This window comes from Cibotium barometz, chromosome 39 (genome assembly GCF_041138505.1).
Source record: "Cibotium barometz isolate CiBa-2024 chromosome 39, ASM4113850v1, whole genome shotgun sequence".
NCBI lineage: Eukaryota > Viridiplantae > Streptophyta > Polypodiopsida > Cyatheales > Cibotiaceae > Cibotium > Cibotium barometz.
Window position 1 is genome coordinate 6,973,843 of NC_141084.1, and position 12,948 is coordinate 6,986,790.

A 12,948-nucleotide genomic window follows, 5' to 3' on the forward strand; every position below is an offset into this window, starting at 1 on the left:
AGGCATCGGCCAAAAATTCCTTGTCATATACTGGGTATCTTACTTGAATTGCAGAGTGCTTATGACTGTTAAATGCAATAGCACGTCCTTGTTGCATCAAACGGCACTAGTGGCAATATCAGAAGCATCTGCATAAACATCAAAGGGGAGAGGCAAGAGCGGACTTTAAAAGTTCTGTGAGAGGAGCAGCTATTTTTGAAAATCGATGAACCTTGGTGTGATAGAAATTGGTAAGTCCCAAGAAAGAACGAACATCATGGATGTTTGTGGGAGTTGGCCAATTGACAATAACCTATATTTTCTTCGGATCCACAGAAACACCGTCTGCTAAAACAACATGTCCAAGGTACTCCAAGGATGTTTTGAAGAATTTACTTTTGCCTGGATTAATGTAAAGAGCATTGTCACGAAGCACTTGGAAAACGATCTTAAGATGTGCCTTGTGTTCTTCTATATTACGATTGAACACTAGGATGTCATCAAGATAGATAATAACGAACTTGTCCAGAAAAGGATGAAAAAGATCATTCATTAGACTCGTAAATGTTGCAGGGGCATTGGTTAACCCGAATGGCATGACCAGGTACTCGTAATGACCATATTTTGTGTGAAAAGCTGTCTTATATTCATCACCTTCGTGAATGCGAATTTGATGATATTCAGACTTAAGATCAATTTTGGAGAAGACCTTTGCATGGAGCAATTGATCAAACAATTCATCAATGCACGGAAGAGGATACTTTTTCTTGATAGTTAACTTGTTAAGGGCACGACAGTCGATGCAAAGGCTCATAGACTTATCCTTCTTTTTCACTAAAAGTACTGGAGCTCCAAAAGGGCTTTTGCTTGGTCGAATATGTCCTTTCTCCAAAAGTTCAGTAAGTTGTCGCTGTATCTCCTGAGATTCCGTAAAAGAAAGTTGATATGGAGCACGAGTAGGTGAAGCACTTCCAGGAAGGAGATCAATAGCATGGTCGACTGGTTGCCGAGGTGGGAGAACCACAGGAAGCTCCTGAGGAAAAAGATCCGAGTATGGAGCAAAGATTGGTTGCTTGATGTACATCACCTTCGTATCTATGTCCTCGGGAGGATCTTTGGCTTAATAGAGCATTAAAAGTGCTGAGGAACAACCACTCTTGTGGACCCACCGTTTTGCTTGAAGAGCTGAAAGGGTTGGTGTAGAAGGTTGGTCTTTGATGCCTTCGAGTGCCACAAGCATATCATTTTGAGCAAATTGTATGGAATTGTTCCGGAAACTGATCAGGGGATCATATTGATACAACCATTCTTGACCAAGGATCATATCATAATGTGTCAAAGTCATGACTTGGAAATCCAATTTGTCACGATAGTGCTGAATTCGAAAGGAGAGGTGTTTGTCAATGGTGTTACACAAGATTGTGGAACCATCAGCAAGCTCTACCTCATAAATAACAGCACTTTGAGAATTTCGAATCTTCAATCTCTGGATCAAGGTGGTTCCCACAAAGTTATGAGAACACCCATTGTCAATGAGCACATGAATAGGGTGACTGGAAATAGAACCTTGAAGAACCAAAACCTGAGTAGACCACTGGGGTAACAGTGAAGAGGCAGCTTGAGCTGTGGTAGTAGCAGTGATCATTGAAGCATGTGCAATAGCATGGTGATTAACTGCACGCTTTCCTTTGTCAGCAAACTGGGGGTTTCTTCTCGGAAGTGAAGGGTTCAGCATTAGAATTCTGTCGATGGGTTGGTCTTTTGGGACACTCAAACCAACGATGAGGTCCATTGCAAATTGTGCACAATCTTGTCTTTTGTTGATCCCGTCTAGAAGGAACACTGGAAGGACGAGGATTGCGAGATTGGTCACGTCCACGATCCAAACTGCGTGGTTGGAAGGACTGAGGACGTCGGGATTGAAAAGAGGACGATCCTTCTGATCGGCGAGGGTGTTGAGAATTATTCCATTGGGGATTAGGCCGGGAGGTAGAAGTACCAAAAGATTCTCTGCGACTATCTCGGTTCATACGAGATCCATTGGCTTTCTGAAAGGCATTAGCTCGACCGGAAGAGGCTGAATTTCGAGAATTAATGTCTGCTGTTGGGGTAAAGGCATTATGCCCACCCTTATAGTGTGTACAAGCCCATAAGTTTTATAGTACATAGTACACTTAGTACTTTTAATGTACTAAGTGCACTGTGTACTAGAGCAAATATACATGTGTGATAGGCGAGTCACACACTCATACTTTGTGAGTTGACTTATCCCCACATGTCTCTCTCTCTCTCTCTCTCTCTCTCTCTCTCTCCCTTCTTCTCTGTGTGTGTCTCCCACATGAAACCCTAACTGTTTCAGCTGAGCTTCTTTAGCTCCCTTCAACTGGGATCAGAGCCTCAGTGCATGATGAAGCGGCATCTGTAATTACTGGCTATGGCGGAACTGCTTCCAATATTGAGGACACCTGCATGCCAAGCTAGCACGAAGGCAAGTGTCTATGGACCGGCAGTTTGAGGAGTTTCACGCGCAGTTGGAGGAGTCGGGCGCCGTGCGGGAGAGGCTCCGTTCCATCGTCGCCAACCTCGATAGCGCAACTTGCCTCATGTAGGCTCTGCTCCTCCTCAACCACCACTCCACTCCGCCGTCTGTGACTTCCCAACATCAGCCCTTGCCCGTCTGCTGCACAGTCGCCGCCGCTGTCGGCTCCAAGGTATAGTCGCCCTACTCGTCTGCACGTTGCCGGTTCTCCCACGCCGCCTGCGTTTGCAGCCTGCCGTCTACGACTCAGTCCGGCAACCACCTCTTCGTCATTAGCTCCCGCATGCGTAGCTCAAAGTTCGCTCATTGCAGCCTGTGAACTCGGCTACACGAGTCAGCAAATACGACCGCCCCCCCCCCCCCCCCCCCCCCTTTCCTGCAACGAAAATAAAAAATTTTCAGAGGTATTTGCTTCAATTTTGGGATTTGCATGTCCATTATCATCAATTGAGCAGGTACAGGTCCTAATGGCTCAGATTTGAGCACAATTGGCAACATTGGGTGACATTGGTCACATTCCGGGTCAATTGGCAGGAAATTGGGTGTTAACATTTGGGGTTTTTGATGTAATTGTGCCATTGGGCATTCATACATGCTGTATGATGTGAGCAATCTCACATTCGGGGCTAAATTGCAGGAAATTGGAGTGTAAATCAAAGGGCTTTTGTGCCAATTGGGTTGATTTGCATGCAGGCACTGGCATTTGATGTTTTGGGCAATGTGTTGATGCCTGTCAAGCACTCAATGTGCCAGTAAATCAAGGGGCTTTTCAAGATTCTGTGCTTGTTAAAACTCAGTGCTATGGACAGTCCACAGTCGGATAGTGACAGGGCTGATATGGCCAAGATTCCGTATGCTTCAGCTTGTGGCAGTCTCATGTATGCCATGGTTGCTACCAGGCCGGACATTGCATTTGCAGTGGGAGTGGTTACTAGATACATGGCCAACCCTGGCAAGAAGCATTGGGAAGCAGTGAAAGGTGTCATGAGATACCTGAAGGGCACACAGGATATGTGCATCTGCTTTGGCAAACAGGATGCATTAGTGCATGGTTACACGGATTCGGATTATGCCGGTCATCCAGATAACCGGAAGTCTACTACCGGTTATGTGTTTACATTCACAGGAGGTGCTGTGTCATGGATATCCAGGATGCAGAAGTGCACTGCCTTATCTACTACAGAGGCCGAGTATATTGCAGCCACAGAGGCTTGCAAGGAGGCATTATGGCTATCTCGGTTTTTGGTTGATTTGGGTTATACAGGGGATATTCCATTGTTGCATTGTGACAGTCAGAGTGCCATCCAGTTGGCAAAGAACCCTGTCTTTCATGCAAAGACGAAGCATGTGGATGTGAAGTATCACTTCGTCAGAGAGGTGATAGAGAACAAGCTGATTCAGCTTGTCAAGATTCATACGGATGACAACCCGGCTGATCTATTGACAAAGAGTTTGCCTCCAGAGCGGTTTGCTCATTGCAGACACTTGATGGGCATTGGATGAGGCCAGTTTCAGCCTTGATATGGCCTTGTATATTATCATGTACATGCTGATTTTTTCTTTTCCTTCATTTAAGGGCACTTTGCCTTTAAGTGGGAGGTTGTTGGGGTAAAGGCATTATGCCCACCCTTATAGTGTGTACAAGCCCATAAGTTTTATAGTATATAGTACACTTAGTACTTTTAATGTACTAAGTGCACTATGTGTACTAGAGCAAATATACATGTGTGATAGGGGAGTCACACACTCATACTTTGTGAGTTGACTTATCCCCACATCTCTCTCTCTCTCTCTCTCTCTCTCTCTCTCTCTCTCTCTCCCTTCTTCTGTGTGTGTGTCTCCCACATGAAACCCTAATTGTTTCAGCTGAGCTTCTTTAGCTCCCTTCATCTGCAACGCGCTCGACATAACGTATGGCATCGGCAAGATCGACAGGATTATATTTCTGAACATCGGCACGCAGTGTGGGGTTAAGACCCTTCAACGAAGGCATGAAGTTTGTCCCCTGGGGACAAGGAGTCAATCTCTAGTATCAAGTGGGAGATATAAGAGGCCAAGGAACCAAGTTGGTCCAAATGGCGTAAGTGAGTATGGGCTTGGAAATCTGCATTGGCAGGTATGAACTGCTTACGGAGCACCCGCCCGAATTTTTCCCACGTTGTAACTAATTTTCCGGCGTGCTGTCGTCGTTGCCACCACAATAAAGCAGTGTCTTTGAGGAGGGATACTGCAAAAATCACCTTTTTGGAATGAGAAAGGGTCGTGGTTTAAAAGTATAACCGCAGTTTGTAGAGGCATTGGTCTAAGATGCGCTTATTGTGCTGACCACCATAAGATTTAGGGGTTTAATTTGTAATTTCTTTGTTTTACTGGCTTGTAAAAGACGATAGAGAGTTTTAAGGTCGTCGCCTTCTACCTCGGAAGGAATGATGTGCGTGTCCGTTGGTACTGTTGCTGAAACATCTGTTGCTGGTACAGAACTTGTGTAGGAGTGGCGATCCGTGTGGAGCTGCTAGATCTGTGAAGCCAAGGATACCATAGACTCCTGGAGTTGCTGTTGGAATTGTTGCAAAGCTGGTTGCCATTTTGGAGGAGCCGGTATGTCAACAGGTTTTGCCATGAGAGAAGATGCTGATGTAGAGGCTTCATGGTGACGAGGCTCTGGGGGTTTTTGCTGTTGATGACGCTGTTGGGCTTTAGTAAGAACCATCGGCTGGAGGGTGTGGCATCTAGAAATCCCATGAGGACAGGCTACGTACTGGTGAAGCGGCTATGGACCATCCAGTATAGTAAGGGCGATCCTCTTGGGCGGGGCTCGCACGAGAGTCTGCTACTGGAGAAGAAGCTACAGGGGTAGGGGTAGCTACTGGTGTCAAAGGTGTATACTCAGGTGTCGAGGGGCGTATCGTGAACGAAGCTGGATAAACGTTCTCAGAATAGCTGCAATATTCATGAAAAATGATGTTGCACTCGGGGAGGATGGCGCCCAAATAAGGATGATGCTCGAGTATAAAACAATAATGATGTTGCACTCGGGGAGGATGGCGCCCAGATAAGGATGATGCCTGAGTATAAAACAATAATGATCCAAATCCTATGCAGAAGCACAAACACGGCTCACCCAGATGTCGAACTCTCGGAGGTGAGAAGTCGGTGTGGCGATCTGAACACGGTAATGAGTGGGCTGTAAAGAGGGGGGCACACTCACTGGAACAGGGGCCGAGACCGATGGAGAAACATGGGTAGGAGAGGGCACTATGGACTGGGAGGGTGTATCATGTAAATAATTGAAATCATAGGTTTCCTCTACCATAAGTCGTCGGAGAAGAGGGTAATGTGTGTCCACGTGATCTGGGAGGTGCTCTTGAACCCGTAAAAAGTGAGCCCGCAAAAGAATGAAGTGGCAGGTTTCTGATATTCTAATACTCCCACATTATGTGAGATTTTTATGCCCAAGAAAATGAAAAAATCACACTTGAAGGAGGTTGCCATTACGAATGTTGTTGCTGTAGAAGAAGCACCAAAGAGATGGTGGCCGGCAATCCAATAGAAAGCTGCAACTGCTAGTGGCTGGTCCAAGCACGGGAGTAGCTAGCAGGAAGCCAACGATGAAGGGGGGTACTGTTTTGCTGAATCCGTGGAGAAGAGGAACGGCTGTAGGCTGGCGTGCGTAGAACCGTGTGCAGGGTGGCGGCGGGGGTGGGCTGTAACTGCTCACACAGGTGGCGCCGATCTGGAGGGGCCCGTAAGGTTAGTTTTTTTTTTTCTGAATGTGTTGTACACGTGCGAATTAAGGCCTAAGAGGCATAACCTTTGGGTGTGTTAATGATGTGGGTTTGTCCCGTTTTTAATTAAAAAAAATCAGCAAGTCGTCATGCGCTTATCAATGGGCAGCCGACTGGAGGGATATCCACGAAGGGATGCGACTGCTCATGGGAGGGGTGCCTGTCCATGAAAGGACACCGGCTGAAAGGTAAGCCTCCTGATTGAAGGCTTTTTTTTGTTTTGTCTTGCCTTTATTCAAGAGTGTCCTACATATGGCTGGCCCAAACTTAATCAAGAAAAATTGGGAGTTGGGGGCTGAATTTGATGGGGCATTCTCTCTTGCTCTTCTATTCAAAACTGGATGGGCGGATTGATTTTAGGGTTAGGGTTAGGGTTTGGGCATGTCACAGGGCGGAAAAAGTTTGCTCTGATACCATTGTAAAGCTTTATAGCTTTATTAACATGATTAAGACTTAATTAATGAACATAAGCAAATACTGGAGGAAAAGACTGAGTGATTGCATTGAGAGTCGAGACAAGGGTCTTTCTTAAATAGAGGCCGAAAGGGTACAACTGAAGAGGCACATCCCTGGGAAGGGGTGTGGCTCTTGAATCAATGGTTATGTCCTTTGGACTTAGGGGTGTGTCTTTTAATGAATAGACATGTCCTTTGATAGTGACCCATGTGTAAGGGTGTGACCCTTCACAGGTGTCTTTACAGTTACTGAGGGATTAAGGAGTAATTAGGGAGAGATTAAGAGAGTTAGTCACAATCGTGACAGTGTGGAACCTCAAACTCACTTGGTCTCTTTAATGAGGGGTTGGAGTTAGTTGGTTAAGGGAGAGAAGGATGCAGAGAAAGATGAGGAGGATGTATCCTTCACGGGGGGGATGATTTCGTCTCGAGCGGCGGCAACGGTGGGGAAGACTCTTCCACTATCAATTTCTTTGCCAAGCAAGGAGTTCTTCTTCACAATGCCGTCGGAAATGTCTTGAGGGATTATCTTGCAAGGTGCAATTTGCCCCCCCATCTTGGAGAGATGTGCAAGAAGCCTAGTGGCACTACTAGTGTAGGCCTTGCTACAATACTTGCAAGTCCACTTCCATGTCCCCGACTTCCCCTCGTTCTTCTCATGGGTAATGGCATGCAAAGTAAAGGCTTCAAGGTTTTCTCTCATGGTGAAAGAGGAGAGAGGGAGAAGAAAAGGGAGAGGCTTGAGGAAGAGGGAGAAAGAGGGAGAGGGAGGGAGAGGCTTGAGCCTTGAGGGAGAGGCTTGAGCCTTGAGGAAGAGGGAGATGCTTGAGAGAGCCTAGAGGGGAGAGAGGCTTGAGCCTTGAAGGAGAGCTCAAGGGAGAGGATAGACTTGAGCAATGAGCACTTGTGAGGGGAGGGTTGAGCAATGAGCACTTGTGACGATGGGGTTGGGGGAGGGGCTATTATATAGATATTATGGAGAGGCTCAAGCAAAGGCAACCAAAGGCAAGGCTCAAGCAAAAGCTAAAGCCCCAAAAACGCTCAAGAAACGGCTCTCGAAACGGTGGAAAAACGGGCAAAAAAACCGTATGAAAACAACGGTTAAAAAAAAAAACAGTTGAGTGAGATTTGACCATACCGCATACCGCCAGCGTACGGAACCATACTGACCGTACCGTACTGTACCTCCAAGGCGGTGCGCGAACTGGGTGCCACTATGCCTACAAACATGCATGAAGTAAGGAGCTTCTTGGGCCTATGCTCATATTATCGATGCTTTATATGACACGTTGCTCATGTTGCTCTTCTGTTACATGCTTTGACCAAGAAGGCTGTGTATAAAGGGGGCAAAGCTGAAAATGATGCTTTTGATAGTTTGAAGAGTGCTAACATTTTTGGGCCCGTACTTTTAGTGCCCGACTTGGAGAGGCCTTTCTCCATGGAAATGTGATGCAAGGGGAGACTGCAGAGGGGCTGACCTAAATCAAGGGGGACATGTGGTTGCATTTGAAAGCCGCAAGTGACATGATGTAGAGAGGCACTTGGGCATCTATGAGAAAGGGCTTCTAGCCGTGATTCATGCCCTTACAGTGTGGAAACACTATCTTTTAGGGGCTGAATTTATTGTTAGAACTGATCATCCAAGTTTGAGATATTTTCTCTCTCACCGAGCAGAACATGCGCATGGAATGAAACCTGGTTTACTTAAAAATGACTTGAATTCACTTAAACATTACACCATGAAAATGATTGAAAAGACGATTCCATGAAATGGAGCTGGGTGGAGGGAGAGATCTAAGCTCCACAGAGTGTGGGTAGTGCAAAAAGTGAAAAATGGCTTATAAGGCTATTAGCACCTAATTAGTAATTAAGAAGGTGATTAGGCTTAAAACAATAGCGAAATACTAAGCCAGGTTATGACACCAAGTTTAATTTTCAGCAATGTGATGGGCTATGGTGGATCAAATGCAAGAATCAACATGATTAGCAAGCAATTAGAAAGTGATTAAAGCAAGATTAGTGCACAATTAATATAATAGCATAATGTAGGCATGGATACTCAAAAACCAACAAATTCTCATGAGGCCAATGCCTTAATTTATAGATTTTACATCCACAAGGTTACAAGCACCCACTCCCCACCACTGATTTCTCCTTCATTTGTGCCACCTCCCCTCAAGCACTCATTCAAAATGCACAAGAGACCAAACTAGAGCCGGAATGGGCTGACCCCCCTAGGAATGTTATACTGCAATAGAGTGACGAACAAATATGGGGCGCCAAGCACAAATCTCCAATTGCAAAATGAATACAAAGTAACACAAGAATGGCCTTGACCACCCATGCAGCTATGCAAGGTAGTTGGTCAAGGCCCTCTGTCTCAGCGGCAACATCATAACAAGGACAACCTCTTCCCAGATGACATCAAATGGGAAGAAAACCCCTCTCTAATGCTACACAACGAGATAGAGAGGAGTCATAGCTTCTTATTCAAATGAGATCAAATGAACAAGAGACAATCCATTGCCTAGGTGGCACCACAGAGAACTCCAAAGTTTTAGGTGTTGCAACTTGCACATCACCCCAAAGGGTACGCGAGGGCTATCCAAAGGTCTGCCCCTTGACGGGGTGCCCAATGGAACCCTGTAATGGCTCCAAACGCTTATCAGGGTTTCCAATGCAAATCCTAATGCTGGTTCAGCCTTGTAACAGAAAAAACACGTTGTTTTCCTGGTCTCAGGCACTCTAGGGCTTCTTCAAATAAGTGAATGCTGTCAAAACTTGCAAACCCTAACATCCAGCCCTAAAATCCTAATTTGCAAATTTTCTCGCAATGAAACTTGGTACTAGATGAATCCTACGAAGAAGAAGCATTAGATGGCTGCCCCTCACCTATACTTGCTGTCCAACACTTGTAAACCCAGCTTTGGCTCAGCTCCCGATGACGAAACTTTGCGGAGAGATCAAGGACAACATGAAAACCTGTTTGCAGCTGGAAGTACATTATCAGGCTTGGTAGTACCATGAATGATGCAAATGCATGTACAACTTTGAGATTTCCCATTCACATATCAAGTACAAATACCTGGAGTCCCATACATCTGAAAGACCCAAGTCCCGTGTATATCTAGTCGCATTTGAAGACACACACAGGCCATCTGTGACATGTCCAAGACAGCCATTGGCCAACGATGGTAATGCACACTAGCCCATCCAGCCATCACCACAACCAGCAGTAGCCTTTAGCAGGTCCTAGGCCTAGGCTCCAGCCAATCCTGCCCCACAAGGTTGGCTTAAAACACTGGACAAACACGTGATAAGGAGTGGCCTGGCCTTGCCATCCTTACCATGTGATAAAAAACATAGCTTTTGGCTGCCCCACGAGTCCAAATCCCTCCAAACATAATTAGCAACTGCCCACATGATTAGGAAGCGCATGTGTGACATCGATTGCCTTACTCTCTGTGATGAGGATTTTCGGCTTCTAGCTGTGATTTTGTATTGATTCTTTCATACTTAATAGAAGTCTCTTTCTTGCCAAATTTTTTGAAGGATCCCTGCCCCCTGTCAATGGGGTTTACTCTCCCCAGCAGGATAATGCTTGTCATGCTTGTAGGTGTCTTCTGCTTGTCATGCTGGTGGGTGTCCATGTCTGTCCATTGACCTGAATGCAATTTTACGATGCAAATGTTACCATGGACCCATGCACAACTTGCAAGCAAGATGGGAAACTTCTTAAAACAGGAGAACTTCTAGTAGCTAATCACTGTTTGATACATCTAGCAATACCAGGGAGTCTAGTAGAAGTGAGAAAACTTCTAGTACCTAATCGCTGTTTGATACGTCTAGCAATTCCAGGGAGTCTAATAGAAGTGATTCATTAAACACTCCTGATTAACGAAAATGGACACCCTGCCTTCCGGGCCCCCTGCATGTGTGCGCAGCAGGTCCCCTTCCCTAAATTGTCCCCAGAGCATTAGCTTTACGTGATGAAAACAAAAGGTACAAGGCTGAATTCTACATTAATCTGTTCCCTCTTTGTGCTCTTGTATGTTCTAACCAAACCAGAACCTGCACGCTAACTGTTGCTCGCCATTGGCAGCACCATTGCTGGATATTGTTGTGGTGAAAATGTGTCAGATTTAGGGCAGTGGTCTGCATTTTTGCTTGCTAAAGGAATTGCTGCGATGAACAGGCTGACTGCTGGTTGGGCCCTAGAAGGGGGTTGTTGGACTCCTTTCACACCATATTGAAGGGCGCTTTGGCCCACAGCTTCCGGCCATCCATTTGGGCTGTCTGAGCTGTTTTGGAACCCCAGGCCCCCCCCCCCCCCCCCCCCCCCCCCCCCCCCGGGCCAGTCTGGACGCTCCCAATTATGGGCTGGCTGCAAAAGCTTCAAAACCATTACAGCACCGAAATGCCAGCATCTTTTTGCAGTTTAGTTTCTGATCTGTTCATTCTCATAGTCCAGGGCCTAAGGGCGGCTGGAACCCTTCATAGGCATGCACCTACATCTACCTTGTGTGCAAACCCTAGCTAGCCTACACTCAAGTTCATTGGTCAACTGTGCCCTTTCACAGAGGTTTACTAAAACTCTTCATTACCTTGCACCTTTCCTCTAAGTCGTCCTGATACATGCATCTAAGGGTGGGTGCATATGACATCCCCTCTTGCTTATCTTTCAATTGCCTTGGTTTTACCTGCACAGCCTAGATGAGCTGGCTTGTAGGTTCGTATTTGATGTGCCTGTCAGAGAAGCAGCCTCCTTGAATGTTCTCATTTGCGGAGACTGCTTGTATGTAAAGAAGCTTGAATTTCATCAACCAGAATGAGCATTTGATTTGTTTCTTGGGCCTTGGCTGGGGTAGCTACCACAGGTGTCTGGTCAAACTAGTCTAGAAAAGAGAGATTTTGAAAATCAAGTCCTGCTACAGTTGTGAAGGACTTATTTCCTACACACGGGAAGGACTTTTAAATCTTCTGCAGCTTCTTCTGACTTCTCACATGTCAATGTTGCTCCAGTGATGATACCTTGAATCATAGATTAAGTATGGCTTTCGTAGTTTCTGTCCTCCTGTGATCATAGGCTGATGATTTATAATAAAAATTCTTTTTTGGTCTTGATTTTTTTCCCCTCTTACAGGGAAGTTGACCAAAGAAAGGGCTGAGCATACATTCTGGATTGCTAGTTAACATAGCATTTGTTTAGTGTTTGAATACTTCTTGATGTCTGGACAGGGCTGATGGGCGCGAAATTCTGGTAGACAACAAGTTCATGAAGGCAAATTATCCAGTACTGGTAAAGTATTTTGCCCACCTGATGATGATTGGCTTGGAAACACTTGGATATGATCAATGTGTATGATCTCAACAGCAGCGTTGCCCACTTCCCCTTCTCTGTCTCTCTCTCTCCCCCCACCACCCCCCACACACACACCAACACATGCATATGCACACATGCAAGTGAAGCAAGGATTGACATGGTTTTCAATATCTTTCAACTATGTTTTTTCAGTTATTTTATTGTTGGATGCTGACAAATTTTACCGTGCTTTCAGCTGATTGAATTTTATGAAAAGCATTTGCGATACAGCTCGACAACCATGTAAATATTGACACGCTACAAGGCAGATCAAGACAGTCAGATTTATGCTATTAAACAATCTTGTCACCTCTCCCCTATATGAAGAACTACCTGGTTTAGGGAAAACCTAGATACATTAGAAGACGTGTAAGTTTTTGGGGGGAGCTGTTGTATTTATATTGCAGTCAAGTGGACTTTTTCTTTTGGGGGTTTGACTACCCAGCGTGTTTGATCTTGCCAGCTTAGTTTATTTCATTGGGTAGGTAATTCAAAATGCTCATGTGAAATTTTCAGTGATAACTTTTTCATTTGGTAGCTAAATCAAAATGAGGTCTTGCATCAAAGGTGGTCACAGTCAGGGCCATGAAAAAAGAAAAAGGGTTCTTTTTCATTTGGGTGGCACAGTTAAGATTGTATGATGTTGCTCAGTGATCATTGCATGCAATTAGTGCTCTTGATGTACAAAAAGTGGACTTGGTTGCCTTCTGGGCTATAGCCCAGTGAGGAATAGGTTGTGGGTTCGAATCTACCCATATGGCATCTTATTTCAGTACCCCCTCACGTTAAAAAATAAGATTGGACTTGTCATGCTACCATGCTGTTCTG

At 45.5% G+C, this 12,948-nt stretch overlaps 1 protein-coding gene across 1 annotated transcript in view; it reads left to right on the plus strand.

Moving 5' to 3' along the window:
- The window catches only part of LOC147615662 (chromo domain protein LHP1-like), a 57,271-nt gene extending 44,634 nt beyond the window's left edge, over positions 1 to 12,637 (plus strand). The window contains exons 5-6 of the mRNA XM_086778208.1: positions 11,997 to 12,057; positions 12,317 to 12,637. Coding sequence (XP_086634334.1) covers positions 11,997 to 12,057; positions 12,317 to 12,367 — 112 coding nt within the window. The 3' untranslated portion in view covers positions 12,368 to 12,637. The remainder of the gene's footprint in view (positions 1 to 11,996; positions 12,058 to 12,316) is intronic.
- Positions 12,638 to 12,948: the final 311 nt, after the last annotated feature.